The sequence below is a fragment of the Clarias gariepinus genome, chromosome 12 (genome assembly GCF_024256425.1).
Source record: "Clarias gariepinus isolate MV-2021 ecotype Netherlands chromosome 12, CGAR_prim_01v2, whole genome shotgun sequence".
Classification (NCBI taxonomy): Eukaryota; Metazoa; Chordata; class Actinopteri; order Siluriformes; family Clariidae; genus Clarias; species Clarias gariepinus.
In genome coordinates this window covers 6,665,222-6,687,397 of record NC_071111.1, presented here as the reverse complement: position 1 = coordinate 6,687,397, position 22,176 = coordinate 6,665,222, and the positions used below count along the sequence as shown (strand labels likewise).

The 22,176-nt window shown below is 40.2% G+C and overlaps 1 protein-coding gene across 1 annotated transcript in view; it reads left to right on the top strand.

Annotated features, from left to right (window-relative positions):
- The window catches only part of LOC128534720 (uncharacterized), a 30,112-nt gene extending 9,179 nt beyond the window's left edge, over positions 1 to 20,933 (top strand). Inside the window, exons 3-10 of the mRNA XM_053509136.1 lie at positions 5,765 to 5,927; positions 8,282 to 8,728; positions 9,167 to 9,604; positions 11,354 to 11,509; positions 16,190 to 16,408; positions 17,646 to 17,734; positions 18,477 to 18,561; positions 20,824 to 20,933. Coding sequence (XP_053365111.1) covers positions 5,765 to 5,927; positions 8,282 to 8,728; positions 9,167 to 9,604; positions 11,354 to 11,509; positions 16,190 to 16,408; positions 17,646 to 17,734; positions 18,477 to 18,561; positions 20,824 to 20,933 — 1,707 coding nt within the window. The remainder of the gene's footprint in view (positions 1 to 5,764; positions 5,928 to 8,281; positions 8,729 to 9,166; positions 9,605 to 11,353; positions 11,510 to 16,189; positions 16,409 to 17,645; positions 17,735 to 18,476; positions 18,562 to 20,823) is intronic.
- The last annotated feature ends 1,243 nt before the right edge of the window (positions 20,934 to 22,176 follow it).

The following is a 22,176-nucleotide window of genomic DNA, read 5'->3' as shown; positions in this document are numbered from 1 at the left end:
ATTAAGATGCATAGGAAAATAATAGTTGGAGAAGAAGGTGAAAAACAAACATTAATTGAGCTAGCTAAAAAATCTCTTCTCCAAGCCAAGTGGTGCACAGTTCTTTTGTTGCTGTTGTTGTTTTGTCATTGTAAATATACAAACGACGTTAAAGAATTTTTTTTTCATTATGTAATTATGACATAATGAAAAAATGACATGAAATTCATTACAGACATATTTTGCAAATTGCAATAAAGTGCCATAGGTGTGAAACACACACACGCACACGCACACACACACTTAAATGAACTTCAAATTCACGTAAAAGGTTTTATTCCAAGTCTTGCTGGGGGTTAGCGTTTAAAAAGTAGGGGTGCACAAACTTTTGCACTCAGCTCTATTGTGCTGTACAAATCATGTATATATGAACTCAAATCACACTTAGTTGCACTATACACACACACACACACACACACACACACACACACACACACACACACACACACACACACACGACCACACACACACACTCGTGTGTATATACAGTATGCAGAAGGATAGAAACCTTTTTGGTCTCAGAGGAAATTCCCCTCTTTTATATACAGTATTTACTATATTTTTTACATGCCTGTACATTATACTTGTATGATATACTCTATACGTGTATACACATATTTGTTTGTGTGTGTGTGAACACAAGTAAAAACCTAACTCACATATCCAATAAAACACAATAAACTCACACACAAAAGACACACACGCTCCTCTATAGCTCAAGATGTTCTCCACACCACCCCACTGACCCCCCGGCACCCCGACTCACTCCAAACAGTCTATCACGAGAGGCTTGTTGACCCAGCTACTCCCATCGTAGCTCACTGTCCCCATGGTTACAGTGTCCCTGGACGCCGCATGGCACTCGGAGGACATTGCTCGGGTAATGGCGAGCCGAAAGAGCTGTGAATACAGTGCACTGAAACTAAACACACACACACACACACACAAACAGGTGGGCAAACACCGAAGCAAGGCCTCAGACGAATGCTTGGAGAGAAATAATCAGGATATCTGTTTTTACCGCTGACTACGCAGCCTACGGGAGCGCAGAGCCAAATACGGGATGGATTTATGACAAATGCTGAAAGAATAAAAGCCAGAAACAGTCTGGCGAGGCAGAAAGTAGAAAGTTGCCATGAATGCTAAGCTGCATCTGACACGAGCGGCTAATCAGATTTACTCCTCCCGATCTGAGCAGTGCTACAATGCTCCCCACTGTCATCCCTCTCTCTCTCTCTCTCTCTCTCTCTCTCTCTTCCCTTGATCTCCTCCTCCAGCACTCGCCTCTCTTCCTTCCCTCCTTGTCCTCTCCTCGTCTCTTGCTCCCCCTGCGTCCCGTAGCAAAGCTAATTATGGCGCAGGGCAGAAACACAAATCTGGCTGATTGAAAAAGTCACTCTTTTTCAGCGGGGTTTAACCTTGTTAGCGCTAAGCCTGGCTTTTGTGGACATCAGGCCTCTGTGAGAGGAATCCTCTGTTCGGCTGCAGACGCTGAGACAGAGACACGCTTCTGTTTGGCTCGTCCTACCCCACCCTCCGTCCTCCATCCTGCACCCGCCAAAGGGTTCATACAGAAGCAGTATCATTACAATTGTTTGCGTGTGCGTGTGTGTGTGTGTTTGGGACGGGTTGAGGACATGCATGCATGCAGGCCTCTCTTCACTTAGGGCCATCTGGCTGAACGGACTCTGGCTAATGGACGCGCCGCATTCATGCATGTGTGCTGCTTCACATCTCTGTCAGAAAGCTGGTTGACATGAACGCCACTCACATAATGACATTAAGGCCTAGAGCGTGTGTGTATTGCATGACTTTTGTGCGTGTGTTGCCTGACCCCACGAGGTCGTGATGTTTCTTGCTAAAAAACCTCGAGCCCACAAGGTTAGCATAGCATTCTGAGATTTCAATAGAAAAAGTTTCCTGTTATGTTTTAGCTGAATGGACTTTCATCCGTCTTTATTGTCCAAATTTACGAGACTGAATGAAGTTCTGACCGAGCAATCTGATTGCACAAGAGGTTTTCCCGTGAGTGGTGATAATGGACAGTAACAGCACTGGGACATTTAACTATATTCTAACAATTGTTTATTACACCAACTGCCAGGCGCCGCATAGGGAAAAGTCGGTCTATACGGTTTGCTGTACTGAGGAGAGAGCAGCCGCCTGCCAAAGCAAAGAAACAGACATCTGATACCGTTATGTCATCTTAATCAACACAGTGTCTCCTTAGTAAGTGCTTATAAACTCTTCTGAATCGCCCCTGAACCGTCTCAGATCCCTCTCTAACCCCAGATCAAGTGCACTAAAGGGATTGGACACCCTAGGGCACTAGGGTGTACTTTTTAAATAACACTATTTGGGATTTACCTGCTGGAACCCTACCATAATATTCTAAAGTGAAACAATCGAAAATATAAAGTAAACCTTGTAAGTTTCTCAGGACTGTCTGCCACCTCCATGGTTTACATGGTACCAGTAAGAATTTAACTGTCAGTCACCAGCTCTACCAGTTGCAGTTAGTTAGTTTCACCAGTCGCGGAAGAAAAGCAAAATAACTGGTTAAAACAAATCCTGATCCTGAGTATAACACTGGATGTTAGTCACTATGCACTAAGGAACAAAGACCCAACATAAACATGATAATAATTCGAAGCTTAGAGGTTTAACAATGAGAAAATATCTAAACAAATAGAAAATAAAAGCAATAACAGATAACAATAATAGATATTAAACTTACACACCAACAGTAGTAAAGTCTTTCCTTTATGTTTAAAAACTAAAATACAAAGTTTAAAATGAGATGCTTTTTTTCACCAAAGAGATGCTTTTTTTTTTTTTTTTTCACTTTTCGAAACAGGACACCCATACCATACAATGTCATGATAATACAGGAAAATAATCAGCGACAAGGTCATGTGACAAAAAACTATTTTAGCTATTAAAATGTGTTACCTTTGATCTGTTTATAGTTACATTTTACATCGTGGAATGTCCATGAAACAACTTTATTGTTAGAAAAGTTGTAAAAAGTCATTTAAAGTTAAACTTACTGCTATTTATACAATGCACTGACACTGGAGACTCCTTCCGTCTCCATTTAACCAACATCATGTTTATCTGTTTATCAGGACTGCCGTCGGGAAAAGTTGAAGCAAATGATAAAGTGTTAGAGCGGGTGCATTAATATAAACCTAATGAAAAATATCTAAATAACATACCCTAAAAAAACTAATCAAAGGAAACTAAAATAAACCTAAAAATAACATTAATGTAAACACAATATAAGCTGCTGTTCTTCGGACCAATCAGGAAGCAGGATTTAGACAATCACCAAGTTAGAGAAGGGCAAAATGTGGTATTGTAACCTGAGGTTAAAAAACATAAAGGAGTTTATTTGGGAGAGAAAGAGAGAGAGAGAGAGAGAGAGAGAGAGAGAGAGGGCAAGGGACAATGAGAACACACAAAAAGCAGTTATCTAAGATTGACCTAACTATGTTTGCTGAACAAATTACTGTCAGTCAATTCATGAGAAATAAAAGGAATGATGAGACACGTGCATGTGTGTGTGTGTGTGTGTGTGTGTGTCATCTCCTCTGGCTGGACAGGTCTGGGCCTGCTTTGTGACAGGTAACAGGCACTAGGGCACCTGTCTGCTTTCACCAAACAAAGGACACACACACACACACACAATCAAGCACAGATGCAAGCTTAAGAGCCTCTTCAAGTACCTGAAACATCTGGGTGGAGCAAAAAAAAAAGGCAAAGAGAGAATAAGAGATGAGCTATAGAGAGAAAGAGAGCGTGTTGTGCTTTTCTAAACAACGTGAATATAATACATATTGCACAAACACACCGTGGACGTGAATAGATTTGAACGGGCGAGGGTTCAGACCGATGTTTGTGTGCTTCCGTCTTTAGTCTGTTTGATGAGTAAATGGCAGAGGAGAAGAAAATTAATCGAAATCAGGATGTCTGTGTGTGTGCGCGTGTGTACGTGTGTACGTGTGTGTGGCTTCAGGCCAACTCATCATCACTCCTCAGAGCCAATATTGACCAAACCGACCTCATCCTCCTTCGCTTTCATCTCCTCACTGCCGCCACGGGTTTTAAAGGTTTGCACTGGAGATGAATGGCACAGAAATGACTGGTGTGTGTTTGTGTAATAAAAAAAAAAAGAACAAAAGATTCAAAATAATGAGCACATCTATTTCTATCTTAAATGAACTCAGTTCATCCATTTGGCACAAGAGGGCACTAAAGAAGAAAGCAGCACTTTAACACTTGAGTCACAAAGCGTGAGCGCATGGTGTTTCCTAGAGCAGTGTGTCTCCATTGAGGAAGATGTGTGAACAGGAAGCATTGAGAAAACAATGACAATTCAACACAAACATGCATATAATTACAGAGAAATGAACGATAAAGACTAGGAATATAAAAGGATGTGCTGGTATAAACCATACACCCTGATGCCACAGCATTCCATGTGAAGATGGAATTGATTTCCACTTTAGTTTTATTTATCATGTTCGCAAGTGAACATTATGCTCTAATGAAGAGGGATTTTCTGTGCTGCTGTTTTCACTATTTCAGTTTTAGATTTTTACTTTTTATTACTTTGTACTTCTCATCCTAACATCTAAAAGATAAAACACTCGTACACTGCCTGGCCAAAAAAATAAAACGTATATTGTAGTACAGTGGAAACTCTGCATTTTACGTATTTTTGCCTTAAGAATTGAAAGTTTGCAAGAAATTTGTAATAGCATGAACTAACCGAACCAGCTAAGTTGCATGTATGTCTGGAAGCTGTTTAAAACTTGTTTCTGTCAGTGGAAATTAAAGTGAAGTGAGTTTATAATTTGCTTTCAGACAGCGAAAACTGTTTTGAAAGAGTCAACCCACAAAAGCAACGTTGCCTTTGGCATGTGTTTAAAAGCTTCTTGATTTTTCCCACTTTTTTTTTTTGTAATATTGCTAATATTTTTGGGTGGCTGGAACAGATTATCTGCATTTACATTATTTCGTATGGTAAAACTTGTATCACAATATGAATTCACACTTAAAAAAAAAAAAGCTCCATAGAAGATGGAAAAAATCCATAGATGTGATAACCTGGTCATTCAGTACATTAAGGTGGTCAACTGACTTTATTTTTATTTCCACATATCGTTACTGAGTCTAAACCTGAGCGACTGATCAACTCCAGATCATAACACTGTCTCCAGAGGCTTGTACAGTGAACACTATGCATGATGGGAGCATCGCTTCATACACTTCCCTTCTTACCCTGACACGCCCATCACTCAGAAATACAATCTTTATGCTCCCTAGCAAATTAGGGCCTTTTTTTCTGAAGTCTCACTAACAAGTGGTTTTCTTATGGACACACAGCTGTTAAGTCCAATAACCTGGCCAATAACATAACATATACATTTTACGCTAAACCTGTTAAAAGATAAATTCACCTGACATTTTAATTTATATATAAAGTCATAGATAGAAATATAAAGTCATGACCTAATTTGGAACATTATTATAGCAAAATTACAACCTAAATATATACTTAGACAATAAACAACATTGTATCCATTAGTTGCACTTAAGTGACATTTGTACTGACCTCTATGTGAGCATTTGTTAAACCATCTACAAAAAAAAAGGGTTTGGATTTGACTGTGAGATTATACTCACAAAATGACTTAATACATTCACATAATTTCTACAGGATTTTGTCCTGAGTGAGGAACCTCGACCGCCATGTTCACGTTTTGAGGCTCACATGAGGGCGTGTCCTGCCCAGATAAGACCGCCATACTTTCCACACACCCATCATCTACCAAGATCTCCATTAAAGACTCTCCGTGCTCCAAAACCACCAAGACGACAAGGTGAGATACACTGACACATCTGTTTATAGAAGTCTTTGATGAAGAGTATTGGATCGGCCATAATATATGATACAGCACCCTTGGAGGGTTATGGGCCTTAATCAATGGTTACTATTTGTTTTTTGTTTTTTTCTTTGGTGCTTGTTCACATAAATATTTAAATAGCCAATCAGATGGAAGCAACTCAGTGCATTTAGGCATGTAGATGCGGTGAGGACAATCTGTTGAAGTTCAATCAAAATAGAGAAGAAATGTGATTTAAGTAACTTTGAACATGGTATGGCTATTAGCTAAATGGGATTTTTCATGTACAACCATCTCTATGGTTCACAGAGCATAATCTCTGTAGGGGGTCCAGCCCAGTGCTAGCAAGCTGTACCTAATTAAGTGGCCGGCTGCTATGATGTCAGAACAGGACGTATTTTGTTGAAACAATGTTCTACAACATTAAACATAACTATAAACTGATAGATAGATAGATAGATAGATAGATAGATAGATAGATAGATAGATACTTTATTGATTCCAAAGGAAGATCCAGACATGATGATGATGATGATGATGATGATGATGATGATGAAGATGATGATAACGAAGATGACATTTGTTAATTAATAAAACAATGTGAAAGTAATGCTGTTTAATGCGTGTTTCATAAGAGGGAACACTTTTGGTAGTTTGTTTTATTTTTTAATAAAAAAATTTAAACATGATACCTTCTGCAAAATAAAAAATGTGTTTAATCTAAATGTTTCTGTTTAGTGTAATTAGTAAAATACATACAGTGCATGAAAATGTACTGTAAAGCATAATAATAATATTGATAATATCAATAAAATTGATAATAATAATAATATTGATAATAATAATAATAATAATAATAATTATTATTATTATAATAATAATATTATATTAGTACATCAGTATTATATAATTCAGAATTTTGCCTTATATATGACTTCTGTATGAACTGCTCACTGGTACTGGTGTAAAGGTATTTGTTCGTCCTCAGCCGTTAGAACCCTGCGGGACTGTACTGTGTGTTTGAGTGCAAGCTGGCGAGAGAGCAGAGAGCGGGGCATTTCGTTACACCACAGGCCAAAACTAATTATACAGCCATATGGTGCTTGGAGGCCCTCACAATCGACCCCGACCTGCCTTCAGCTCCCCAAGGAGTGTGTGTGTATGTGTGTGTTTGTGTGTGTGTGTGTGTGCATGCACATGAGGGAGGGCTGTAACAGGGCGGTATGACACATGTCATTCACACACACATAGAGGCACTCACACTTGTGGTGTGTGAGTGTGACAGATGGAGAAACCAAAGGTATTGTACATAGGGCCGTGCAGAAATGTGGGCTCTATCCATCAATCCATCCATCCATCCATCCATATATATCCCCATCCATCTGTATCACTCTAACGCTTCCTAGTTTTACTAAGTGCATCACTGGAACAAGTGTGCTTTGTGTGGCTGTTCTACTAAAACAAGAGCATCATGTATGAAGTTAAAGCATACAGTAAAACAGTGATGAGAATAAAGAGGTTTTTTAAATGATAATGATTAAAAAAAAAAATAAAAAAAATAATAATAATAATAATAAACATCATTTTTATCATATCCGGACATCTGAAATCCCATCGAGGCGGCCGAGAATCACAAATGAAAGCTCATTTGTTTGCTTTCGCTGTCACTCTGACCATAATTAGTTTGTTGGGGGTGGCCAATTATGAGAATGAGTTCCTTCATATAGTGATCACAAGTGGTCATTACCATATCTTAGAGCCTCTGCATACTAAGTTGGGAACTAGACAGCTGCTCCTGGAAGAGCAGTAGCATTTTGAGAGGGGTGTCCAGGATGAATCTGGAGGGTAGGGGGCTCCCAGCAGGCAAAAGGCTGTTTGCTCTGTGGCTCAGCGGAGTGGCGAAGAGAAATGTCAGTGCCCCGGCTTCATCCCTCTCCCTTTTAGCTGGAAATGATGATGAATACGCTTTCTGCCTGACCCTCGCCAAGGACCCCCATGATAATTATTCAGGACCTCTCTTTGTGCACCCTCAACAATGCTTTTCATTAAGACGGTGTGTGTGTGTGTGTGTGTGTGTGTGTGTGTGTGTGTGTGTGTGATGTCTTGTGCCGGACAGGCTGTGGGATGGCCAAGCGGTCGATCTCCACATGAGACAGCTGGAGTCGGAGTCTGATATGCTATTTATTCCGCCGCTATTTCTTTGGAGAAACTCCACCACCTTTTGTTTCCTCTTTCGCAATTATAACTGTTTTTGGTCCAAAGCCAGAATTCCTCCATAGACTTATCCATTCATTATCCAATGACTTATTGATGTCTTTCTGTCTTTTCAGAAACTCAGAGAAAGCAGAACTCCCTAAGGCACTTCTCTGTAAACCTTCCCAGAAGCGTGCCAGGATCTCCCCATCCAAGTGTAGCCTCTCCAGACCCTCTGCTCTCGCCAACACCGTCTGTCCACTCAGGGACGAACCCAGATGACTTCCTGTCTTTCCAGGTTTACTCTCCAAACTTGGAACACACAACAATAAAGCAGGAAGATATAGTAAGTCATAGAGATGTTACCTCCTCCCCACAAGTCAGCTGTGAGAGCTCTAAAGAGCCTAAAGGTGAAGCGATGACACCAATGACAATGACTCCCAGCACCCCATCAACACCCGTGACCCCTCAGACGCCAATAACCCCTATGACCCCAGATTCCCTTTCAGACCTGAGTCGTCCAGGATCCAGTCAGTTCAGTTATAGCACCAACTTGAACAGCAGTCTTTCTAATGCACCTTCAGGTACAACCTTATGAGCTATGTCTTGATCAATCATTGTCATCTATCAAGAACATCCTGATAGGACATCATTTATTTTGTCTGGAGAATCACTTCTGTACCATTCAGTCAATAAAAAAAAATAGTTTCTTGAAGTTTCATTTGCACATTACAAAGTATTAATATTTATTTGCCAAAACTTTTGGTGGGATGTGACTAACTTTGTCCATAGACACTCTTTTGTAAAATAAAATCTAGGATTGAGCATCCCATAACAATTCTGAAAGGTACTGGAAGGTCCTTGGCCTAGATAAAACATAATTTAGAGTTTTATTAAACTGAATGGTACAAAATTGTTCCATTTAATATATTGGGTATGCATATCTTATCCCTAATTTGTCAGTATAATGAACAATGAACTGTTGGTAAGCATCTGACAGCTTGTTACTCCACTACTTCTAGTTAATCAGAGTGATGACTCTAATGGTGATGATGGAGATACTGAGGATGGTGATAATATTAACCATGATGACCCAGAGGCCTGCTTTTCATCCTTGTCTAATCTTCGCTTCAGCTCTCTTGATGGAGCAGTCCTGGCCTCCTGCTCCCCTACAACCTCTACCCAGTCATTGCTTTCCAAAAACTTGAGATTTCGTGACCAAGAACCTCAGAATACCAACCATCCCAAAGCCTTAAAAGAAACTCCAAGTGTTCAGGTCAAGGGCCATGCAGAGGAGGAAACCCCACACCCTAACCATCTCACAGATATGGGTGCTGATGAAGCTCCAAGCGTATGCCCTCCAAATCTGGATTCTCAATCCAGACCAGCATCTGCTTCACCACTGGATGTCTGGAAGACATGCCGTTGGCCTATACTTCCTCCAATCACTCCTCAGAGAGGTGAGAATCTTTAGCTTAACCAGTACTTTCCCCATGTATATGACTTCCATACTGTGCCATTGTGAACCTTTATGTCTTGATCCTTTGCTGGACTTGTGTGTATTCATAGACACACTCAGGGGTGGATTGTGCCAAGCATAACTAAACGTTCAGACACAAAAGGGTGAAAGATCACTCAATGCAGTGCTACATCACGGTTTTACCCACTACCACTATTTCACAAATATCATGGGGAGGGCTTTTCTTTTTTGTCCTTTATGAAATTTTTGGGTTTGAGGGATTTTCTTAAAAAAGACTAGAGCTGGTACTATTTGAATCAAAGCAGCCTGCAAACCTCTACAATAGGAAAGTTTGAGGAGGGGGGTCTATAAGAGGTAGGAACGGCTCTTTTATACATCTCTTCAAGCCCCAGGCCTCGGCATTCCCTCCTTTCTGTCTTTTTTCCCTTCTCTCAGTCTCTTTTTCTTCTCCTGTTGAAAGAAGGATCGTGTGGAGCAAGCAGTCATAAATCCACACTGACCGCCACCCCGCTGACGGGAGAACAGTGTGCGAGTGTCAGCTATTGGCGTACCTCTCGGGCGCCCTCCTCACGCTAATTTACCGTTCCCGATCGGGATAAAGAGACGGGCCCGCTGATGTCTGACTTGAGTCTGGGCCTTTCTGAAAGAGCGGGACAATTGAGAACTTGTGATGGGAATTTGCCTCTTTCAGAGCAGGCTGTCCAGTGTTCTTTGTGTCGTTTTTTTTTTTTTAGGGGAGTTGGAAGAATGGTCACTTGTAGCGTGGTGACATGTTTCTTTCATATCAAAGCTATAACAATTGATCAAGATGAGTAGTTATAATTTGAAAGACACTATATGCATACTAACTCCATGGAGTAAAGTTTAAATGTAAGCAAAATTTAAATGCAAGATAATTCTAGAAAAAGACCAAAAGACAAAAATCTGGCAACGCACTGAGTGACCATGCCTGGAGGGTGGAAGTGGCTGACCTTTTTCTCTCTTGCCACCCCTGTGTGTGTATGTGTATTTGTATGTGTGGGTGGGTGGGTGACTGGGTGTTCAGTTTGTGTGCTAGTGTGTATCCTCTCCAAGACAGACTCTAGGGTCTTTGTCTTACCCTGGACACTCTTTCCCAGTGCCATGGCCCGAAAGTCAGCAACCAACCCCGGCATGACCTCTTTCAGTGTCCCCTCCAGCGTGTAACTGTCCTTGACAATGAAAGGGACCCCCATCACTCTGAATCCCCCTGCCACACACACTGACCCTGACAGCCACACTGTGTGGCCGACAAGAAGGATAGAAGAAGAGACAGAGAGAAAGAGGAAACATTGTATGGATGTGTATGGGTCTATCCAAAATGACCCGCTGACCCTCTATAGCTCATACACAAACATACTACACATATAAATGGGCATACGCACACACACAAGCCAGATGCCCTCCACTAGCATGGAGTGAAATGCTCTTGAAGAGTATGTAGCTAAAGATGATTGGCAGCTTAATAACAACAATATTGCTTTGAAGCATTATGGTCCTCTCTTGTGTGTTTGAGTGGTAAGGCTTGCTTTTGAAAAATAAGAGAACGTGTCAGGGTCTGTAGAGGATGTGTATGAATGGTTGCACTCTTGCTATTTTCCCATATAGCTATAGAGATCATGTAAAGAAACAACACAGTACGAGCACCACACACACCCTTTAACATGTAAAGAAGAAAGACCATTGCATCTTCTGATTTTGCTCGTTTCAGGTAGTCAAGGGTCAAGAGCATCTCCCAGTTCACAAATAAGTTGTTCTCAATCCGACATGTTTGCTGAGCTGGAGGCTGCAGCACCTTGGAGTGTATCCTGTCTATCGTTGGATCATGCTGACTGTAGTGACAAGGAAATCACCTCACCTACCACAGGTAGACATGTCTCCACCATGGGTAAACCTACCACAAGCCGACTTCTCCAAGTTGCCTTCTACAGGTAGATTTTACCAAACCATCATTATCCACAGGTGGATTTATCCAAACTAGAGACACACCTTTACCTCACCCACCACTGGTTAACCTATTCAACCCATAATTAAACCATCACATTACCAGGACAACCAGATATATTCAAACCATAAACACAACTTGACGTTACCAACCACTGGGAAACTTATCCAAACCATCATTACAAAATTTCTCCACCAATACAAATGTGTAGATATTGCCAAACCATAAATAGAACTCCACCTTACAGGGAAACATGTTTAAACCATCATTACCCTTCACTTATACAAGTACATAGATATGTCCAAACAAGGTAAACCTATCCAAATCATCATTACAAGGGGACATATCCAAACCGTAAACACACCTTCACCTCACCTACCTCTGGAAAACCTATCCAAACCACAGATGGACCTTAATAATGTTAGTCAAGAAGGTCGGCCTCGGAATTTCCATCCCAGTTCATTCCAAGAGTGCTCAGTGGGGTTGAGGTCAGGGTTCTGTGTGGGCAAGTCAAGTTCTTACACACCAAACTCATCAAAGACTATAAATGTCTTTATAGTCCTTGCTTTGTGCACTGGGGCACAGTCATGCTGAAAAAGAAAAGGGTCTTCCCCAAACTGTTGCTACAAGTTGGAAGCATAGCATTGTCCAAGATGTCTTGGTATGTTGAAGCATTAAGATTGCCCTTAATTGGAAATAAGGGGCCTGATTAATTGAAATACATTTACAGGTTTGGCCAAATACTTCCATATAGTGTAGATTGTTATGAAGCTCAGGTGTTCAGTCGAATGTGACAGAAGTGATTGAACTATCATGATATGGGAATCTTAAAGTAGAGATTCCTCACAGGTTCTTTGAATAGATAAGCTTTCTAAGCATTTTAAAAAGGTTCTACTTGCAACCTTCTACCTTGAGGAGTCTTCATAGAAGAAAGACCTATTTAAGATATATTGCATTGGTTGAAACTACCTCAACTACTTGCAAAAAGTAAAACATGAAAGTACATGAAAGTAAACATTTGACTAAAATCGTACTATTTATTTGTTTGCTTCCTCAGAAAAAAAAAACAACAACACAAGCTTAAGTTATTTCGTTGTTACTTTTGATAAAAATCACAGCCCACAGTGCTTTTGTTTTACCGTTTCCAGCATCCGCTCTAGTCATTATGCTAGTGTCATAGCCAGATGCTAACACTGGCTTAAATCTGTTTGTTGTTGCCATTCTAATCCCCACCAAAAATCCTTCAGGTTGTGTTTGTTTAAGTGAGTGTGACTTTAGTAAGTGAGTCATGAAGAAGGGCTTTACCTGGGATAAGTTCTCCCTTGGGATTTCCTCCTGATCCTTAACAAGGTGTTAAAACGTACTTAACAAACCGACCCCATGAGATGACCTTCTGACCACCCTACTTGTTTAACATCTCTCTCTCTCTCTCTCTCTCTCTCTCTCTCTCTCTCTCTCAAAAACTCATGAAGAACCACTTTATGACTGTAGATTAATGTCTCTATATTTATTATATTAGATACAGGTTTAAACTTAATTCAGGAGTTTTGTAAGTACCTTTTGATGTATTATCATTCTATGTAGGGCTAAGATTAATTCACCAAGTTGCAACGTATTTTTTATATATTAACCTTCGATAATTAATAATTAGCCAAACGCACTTTTTGATAAACTTTCCTATTAAAGTTTTGGCAGACTTTTATTAAAATGGCAAATAATGAAGAGTTGAATGTTTCCAAACTGAAAGCGATCACACTCATTCTTTCCCTGTTTGCAAACACACACTGGCACACGCACCAAAATACAAACACACACTTTCAGTCTTAATGAGGTGAAAACAGTAGCCTGAGGTAGAAAAGTCACTCACACTAATCCCTGCTGGGTCGGGGTAACACTCTTGTGCGCCGAGGCTTGGTTTGATTGACAGGCCACGCCCTGTAAAAGAGAAGGCAGGTGATTTGCATGGGCAAGAAACTCACTGTCGCACCTCAGGGCATGACTGTTAGCTTGGGTGATTAACTGGGTGATTAGAGACCTTAGATGTCTTCAAAAATCCATGCATTTGTTGTCTGCATTTCATCAAAACAGACGGTTTCCATGAAGCTGTTATAATATGGAGGCACAAGATCTATTTTATTTCATTTATTCATAAATTATTATGCATTAATAGTGTTCTCTGTACAAGATTTTATTATTTGGTACATAATTAGTGAATTAATGTTTACAGCGAACTACTATAAATACCGTGAGCTTTACATTAACTTCACCATTATTGAGGAAATCCAGGAAATGTTTTATTATTAAACATTACAGAAATGTTTTATATATTTGCAGCAAAACATACAGTATGCACACGTATCATGTATCATAGATCATCTTGCAATACAAGGTTAGTTAAAAAAAACAAAAAAAAAACACCAAAACATGAAAATTGTCAAAAGATCTAAGTGTTTTTATAGAACTGCCAGCTGTATAATACAGATTTTAACACCAGATGCATTTAATGGAGCCTAATATTTCACACATAATCAGTATAATATCCCAGTCAGTATAAAAATGCATCATGTAACCACCTCTGTCTGACATGATTCCAATGAGAGTAATAGTAGGATCAGTGTAATCCACTGAATAGGTACGTAAATATTAGCCATGTAAACATTTGATTCGCTTGTTTCTCTCTTGTTCAAATAAATATAATATTTCTTCACGTTTCCCCCACATTGGGATAACATTAGGTGATGTGAGTGACGAGTTCCCATGAAAGACATGTTGCCTTTATTCTTGGAAAAGATCAAGAGCCTAAACTAACTACAACGTTGGAGGACAAATTCTTCCTCTTCTATTATTTTTCCTTCAATATATTAAACCCTGCAGAATACTTTACGCACATTACAAAAGTTATATTCTGATTAAATACTTTAAGCATGTAAATGCACATCTTATCAGATTAGCATCCATGTAAACAGTTGAATTGGGATCAATAGTCAAAATGATTTCAATCAGATTGATTGTGTACATGTGGCTATTATATTTACTCTTCTGTCTATAAAAGAAGTGTGAAAAATTATACGGTACCAGTCGAACATTTTGACACCCCTTCTAATTTAATGTTTTTTTTGTTAAATGATTTATTTTCTACATTCTGGAACAATATGGGAGATTTTAAAACTAGGAAATGAACACATGTGGCATTATGTAGTTAAGTAACATCAGGAGTCAGTTCTTATTTTAAGACAGGAAGGTCAGCTGTTCTGGAAGAGTTCTTGCAAGGACAGTATTGTGTCGAGTGTATTTGCAGAACCCATCAAGCACCATAATGAAACTGGCTCTCACGAAGACCTTCACAGGAAAGCAAGACCAAAATGTACCTCTGCTGCAAAGTTCATTTCAGCCTCATAAATCAATATCAACTGTTCAAAGGAGATTATTGCATATTTTTTCGACACCTTTAACATTGTTCTAATAAAAATCAGGAAAGTCCATGAGATTAGAAGGGATTAGTGTCCAAACTTTTGACAGAAGTATGGTACAAGTGAAGAAGATTTATTCTGATTCATCTTATTTCTGCTTATAAGACATATATACACATTTAGAAATTCAGTCTGGAAAGTGTTATATCAGGTTCTGTACTGTACTGCTGTACTGTAGATGGTGCTGAAGCAAGATTACATGTAAACATGTCAAGATGAAGTCTTGAGGTTCTCACAGAACTCTTATTTATTGAATATTTACCGTAACCCTGTAATAAATAGTCATGAATTGACATACACCAATCATCCATAACAATATGCCCAGTAGTGTGGGGGTTCCCCTTGTGCCATCTGAGCAGATCTGGCCCCTTGAGGTATAAATTCCCGTCTCTGTGTGGATGGAGTTTGCATGTTCTCCCCGTGCTTGGTGGGTTTCCACCGGGTACTCCGGTTTCCTCCCACAGTCCAAAGACCTGCAGATTTTTCCCAAATTGCTTGTAGCATGTGAATGAGTGTGTGCATGTGTGTGGATTGTCACCCTGTCCAGGGTGTACCCCGCCTCGTGCCCTAAGTCTCCTGGGATAGGCTCCAGGCCCCCACCATCCTGAATACAGGATAAAGCGGTATAGACAATGAGTGAGTGATCAAATTACAGGCTATACATCAACTTTGGGTGTTTTCAGAGTATGTCTAAACAAATCCCACCTGAAAACATCATTAACTGTCCTGTCTGCAGCTTTTTCCCCTGAGCATGGGGCAGCATTGTTCCTCCCTCAATGGGCCGCTGTTAGCTCCCACTGTTTTGGCAGTATATGCTGCACAATTATACATTCTTAGGACAAAAGGTTTGCTCTATGAGCAATAAAATATACATTTATAGAAATGAACAATTGTTAATTTTACCCATAAAACCTTTCTGTCCCCACAACGGAACCCTTGATGATTTTATGTAAAACACTACAGCTGGTTAAATATACACGGAACTCTTTAACATCTCTAAACAATTCCGAGACCACTTGAGAAACCCTTGATGTATTTTTGTTTTCCTATGAGTGTAGCCTTTATCTTTTTAATCAGTCTTTTCTTGTCTCTAACATGCAGCAACACGTCAACTCTCTGTTCTCTGTTACAGATCTGAGTCCGGGTTTGGCCGCTCTAACGGTCGGATGTGACTCTGGTAACCTGGGTTCTCTATCCCGTGTGCAGCTCCTGCTGCTGGAAAGGGGCGCATCTGAGGGTCTGGAACCCCCGCTGGATCTAGAATGGAACAGTCCAATGGAAGAGAGAGGGGATTATGAACCTGGGCTTCAAGTCTGGAGCTTGGGCATTCCCCAGCATTATCAGTGCGCAGGTAAAGAACATATCATATAGCCTGCTGTGAAACACCTGCCTGGTGCAGGGGTGGATATGGGACACTGATAGACACTAGTGCGTGCGCATGTGTGTGTGTGTGTGTGTGCTGGCGTGTGTCTGCGAGCACTTAGAGCGCCCTTTTTCCATGCGTTTTGTTGCGCGTAATTACAAGCGGACACATTCAGCTCACGCTATCTTTGCTCTTTATCTGATCGCAGATTGGTGTGTTTGCATTCAGAACCAACAACAACTTGATTGCCTTTTAATAAAACTCTGAAAAAAAAACAAGTGGAACAAAAGAAGGGGGAAAAAACCCAGGAGAGAACCGTTGGCGTGAGCAGTGTGGGCATGTTGAAAGAAAAAAAAAAAAAGGAAGGGGAAATCTGAAGACTAATTGACAGGTGGGTCGGTCATTGGCTGTCCTTGAGCTGTAATGTCTTTACGGTGTATGTCTGGGTGTAAGGGAGTGGTCCTGACCCCGTCTGCGCTGGCTTTGAACGAACGCCGGTGTGCTTCTCATCTGCTCTGGAGCGCGCGCAACAGGGGATCTTAACCGAAGCCACGCAGCCATAAACATTACAGTCAGCCAGTGGTTGTTTGAAGAAAAGACACTTTTATGGAGTTATGAAGTAGTTATATTAATCGAGATGAAAGGGCTCGGGTTTATGATTAACCTCGTCAAAAAAAACACGGTTTATCCATACGACGGGTTGTGTGGATAAATCCTGAGACGTCCCTATTGTACATTGTTCCCGCATCCTCAGATAAAGACTCTATAAAGGAGGAACGGAGCTGCGGCAGATTGGAGCTGGTTCTGATCTTCGGTTGGAAGTGTGAAAGCGGCGTTAATGTGTCGCTAAAATCTGGCACAAACACAAACATGTACACGCGCACACGGGTGGAACGCGTGGAGGCCCTGCTTTTTTCATGGTGTGTTTGTGTTGGGGCGTGCGTGTGTGTCTGTGTGTGTATGTGAGTGAGTGAGTGCACCTGGCACGCTACAGGTAGACAGGTGCTGCTGCGGGTTTGTGGAGCTGCAATTCTATCAGTATTTGCAGAAGGATTATGGAACTCCAGCCATGACGAATATATGGCATTACTGGCTCCGGCACGTGCCTCGCTTCTTCTCGTTCTCTTTTCAGTGCATTAAGCCGTGCCCTTATTGTGTCTTTACAGTAAGAAACTGCTGTCCTGTTTGAAGTGTGTGTGTGTGTGTGTGTGTTCTGTGTGTGCAGATCCATACGTACAGATAAGCAGCAGTGTGTCTCAAAGTGTAAGGCATTTTCCATTTGCCCAAGTGGACATCAGGAGTGGAACTCCAGGGGTAGGCCTTACACACACACACACACACACACACACACACACACACACACACAAAAGAGGTGAGGAATCTATTAGTAAACACAACTTTATGACCGCCATCCCTGCAAAGCTAACTGATTGCGAGTATATGGGGATTTCTGGATGCTGTTGAGCGGCAGGTGTGTGTGAGCGTGTATGTGTGGGTGGTTAATCAGTCATTGGGGGAAGAGGGAAAGCACAAGGGTGAGGCCATTGTAGACAATCTCTAAAAGGTTAAACTTCAGAATTATAGCGTCCAACAAACTCCAGAACTCCAGATTTATTTAACGTTTTTTTTTTTTGCATAGAGGAGATTAAGGCAGGGGGAAAGGGCAGGGCTCTGAGGCTAAACACTATCAGCAAGTGGTAAGATTCAGAGCAATAGACGCACCTGCAGGTGCACGAGTTTATTAAAGACGTTATTGATCTTTCTCCATTAAGTCTTTGAGAACTGAGCCTGGAGAAAAGAAACGAGTGGCCGTCATTGCGGCTCCATCACAATGCAGGTTCCCGGGGGCCGATTACCCGAGGAGCTGCTTCATGCAGCGATGGCATTGTGCTAAACAGATCACACACACGCACTCTCTCTCTCTCTTTCTCTCTCTCTCTCTCTCTCTCTCTCTCTCTCTCTTTCAAACACACACCTCATAATCGTTAAAACCGCTCTGCTATAAATGCTATCATCACTGTGTATGTGGGTATTATTTGTTTGTTTGTATCAAAAGCTAAGCGATGCTGAAGACATCTCGAGATCTTCCTCCTGGTCCCTCAGTTGCGGCTCGAGAGAGAACACGTCCTGCGATGACCGAGGTGCCTTCAATTCAGATTTCTTAAAGCATTACATAAAAGTAGACATGTCTCCAAGTCCCAGTTTCCGCACCGCCTTAATTCCACTTTAAATAAGTAATAATAATGTTAAATAAATAAATAAATAAATAAATAACAACAAAGAGCTTGGAATACAAATGATCTCATTAGTGATCCGGTTGTTAATATCAGCATTTTGAGACACGACCATGAAACATCCTTGTGGTTGAATTCTGGACTCTGTTGGGACAGATGGTGTGGGTTTGCTTTCTATTACCACAGCTACAGTACAGTATGTACAGTACAGTGTTTGTTTCTATTGTAACAACTTTTCTTATTATTACCACTCTGTTTATTATTTAGTTTAAAGTAAAGTAATTTGACTTTGAAGCAGATATTTGTGTTACAAATGAACAGTCTGTGTTAAATCACTGAGGACAACACCATGTGGTTGGTTCGAGCTTAACCCGGACTGAGAAATGCTCAACATTAAGTTGAAGTCTTGAGACCACACAGGGAAGGATGTTGCAAATTCAACTTGGTATTAGCTGGGACAATAGCTGACTGAGCCAAGGCGAGCTTTGTTACAATTCTACCTCCGGCCCATTAGGATATTACAAACACAACCCTGCTCCTAAAGGAAAAACACAGGCATACTGACATTACATACTCATTGACTCCTAACAAAGAGATTAGACACATGACTTCAACACCTATAAATAATCAGAATGTGTTCTGGAGACTCGAGATCCTTTTCAACAGAAATAAATAAATTAATTAATGAATAAATAATGGGTCGGATCATTGTTGTTATTCAACTTAAAGAATCTTAGCACTTAGTAACTTCTAGCTACAGTACAACTAATGGCAAAGTGTATACAGTACAGTGAATCTGAATTAAATGAGTTGATTTGTGAATTTTAAATTAATTATTTAACATCTATAGACCAATTTATCATCATTACCAGAGTCAAAATCTTTTTGATTACCAGGGTGTGCTCTATTTCCTTGGCATGACCGTGTTTTATTCCCGTAAAACACTGCAATTTATTTGCCAAGAATAACTTTTTAGTTAAACATTACCAAAATCTTGTTATATTGCATGCTGTGTGGTGGCACGGTGGCGTAGTGGTTAGCACCATGGCTTCGCACCTCCACAGTCAAGGGTTCGATTCCTGGCTTAGGTCTGTGGAGTTCGCATGTCCTCCCTATATTTAGTAGGATTCCTCCTGGTACTGCGGTTTCCTTCCACAAGCCGAAGATTTGAGAGTTTGTACGTGTGCACTTCGATGGGTTAGTACCGCATCTAGGGTGTACCCCACCGTGTTCCAGAGAATGTGTGAGTTAGACAGCAAATGCTGTGGAATGTCAACTAAAAAGGTTTTAACAGGTGTTTACTGGGCCTCTCTTTTTTTCTCTCAAAAGTAACTTTCAAAAGATACAAAAAAGTGTCTTGAACATATTAAAATGCATAAATGAATGAATAAATAAATTAATTAATTAATAAAACTGTAACAGACAACATTACATCTACTTAATGAACACAATCTCACACCTTCATTCCGCGCACTTGCATTTACATGGAGCAACATTTGTTTAATTTTTTGTTGTCTGTACTTTTGATCATACAGAATAACAGAAAACAGTTCTAAGAGTAACCCCCCCCCCCCCTTCTTTCTCTATATTATCCCCTGCTACACTAATGCACTTATCCCAGTGCTTCACTAGTGCTTGGATAGCATCAAGGTAGAAATGTTTCTCAACAAAACAGAGCCATGATCAGACTGCCTGCTTCACGTCTGAAATTCTGGCCTCCCAGGAACTCCTTTAAACATGTGGAAATGTCTTGGAGTGAGGTCAGGACTGTGCAGGGGACGTGGCAATAACTCCCAGCTGAGTTCTTGTAATGTACAAGTGGTGCTGTTGAATGATTGTGTGTACAGTTCACACAGACAGATGCATCTCTTCTGCACGTTGCCTTTTACGATTTCATTAACCAGAAATTTCATTTCAAACAAGATAATCAAGGGATCAGAACAGTGTAGTTGAGTAGCAGTAGAAAAATTATCTAAAATCTGCGGTTATTGGGAGATAATTAATCATTTGTGACTCGTAAAGTTCTTCAGACCTATATATACTGTACATCCTCAGTCTTTTTCGAACCAGTGCATGTTAGTGAGACGTTAGGTTAATTCATGCTACAGTGATGCTGTGCGACAGAGCCGTTCCTCACCTGTAGCCGTGTGTCTCTTCTCCGTGTGTCAGCGTTTAGTGTCTCTCTGCCTCCGGTACACTTAAGCCCCATAATCCTCCCTGAGAGCAAACTGCCCAGCACCGGCTTCTTCTCCTCCTGTGTGGCCAAGTCACGTACATGAACGGAATAAGGGCTGCGAGGTGGCATGTGTGCGGTTCAATGCGAAGAGAAGTTTGGACTTCTGTTTTACAGTTGATCTATAAAAGAGGAGCCGATGCAGTTGTGTTATTAGCTTGAATATTACTCATTGTGAATCAGTGGGCATTTTTTATTCTAAAGCTTAAAACTTTAAAAAAAAAAAAAAAAAGGTCATATAGTTATTCACTGACTTTTTTTTTTAACTGTCGTCTTGCAAACGCTGCATTTTAATATCTTAAACTGTTAAGCTCCACCCACTTTACAAGCACATCATGGCATATATCCAGTTCATTTAACATGATAAAATACATTATTATAAACATTAATTTAAATAAATATTAAATCCTATAAACTGACTTTCCCATAATTAGAATCGACTGAATGACTCAAAACCAAAAATGTAAAGATTAAATATTGATAATTGCAGGATTTGTGATAGTGTCCATATTGAGAATCTGCATAATAACAGTGTGCCGGTCTTTCTTATTTAAACAATAAAGAAATTTATCTTACACTCAATCATGCTCTATACTGCCTACCCTGTACGGGGTAATGGTGTATCAGGAGCCTATTCCATGAGGGCATGAGGTGGAAGGGGGGTGGGGGGGTTGGGGGCAATTCATCGCAGACATTGAGTACACACGGTCACACACTCTATCTCAAAGTCAGACAATTCATAAACACAGATTATGCCTACTCTGCATGTCTTTGAACTGTGGGAGGAAACTGGAGAACCCAGAGGAAACCCACCAAGCACAGGGAGAACCTACAGACTTCATGCACACAGACCTGAGGTGGGAATCAAACCCTCAACGCCTGAGGTGCGACAACTACACCACCTGATAAAGAAAATGATTTCCCAAAATAATTTCTGCTAAATTATTATCTTCTTTTGAGACCATCTTATATAAATATTACCATAAATATTTTATCCTAACATTAAAAGACTAGACTTTGGATTTTATTAAGGATAATATGAAAATATATCTTATTTGCATTAATAAATATTATTTTTGAGGTAAAAATGGGTCTTGAAATGTCATGACTTTAGGTCTTATTTCCTGTAAGGTATGAGACAAAAGAATTCAAAATATTTTGAGTGAATTGAGCTAAAAATATCTTATTTGTTCTTAAATCTAGAAACATTGAGTTTCGTTATTTGTAATAACAAGAATGGAACAACTAGGGTAAAAAAAAAAAAAAAAATATATATATATATATATATA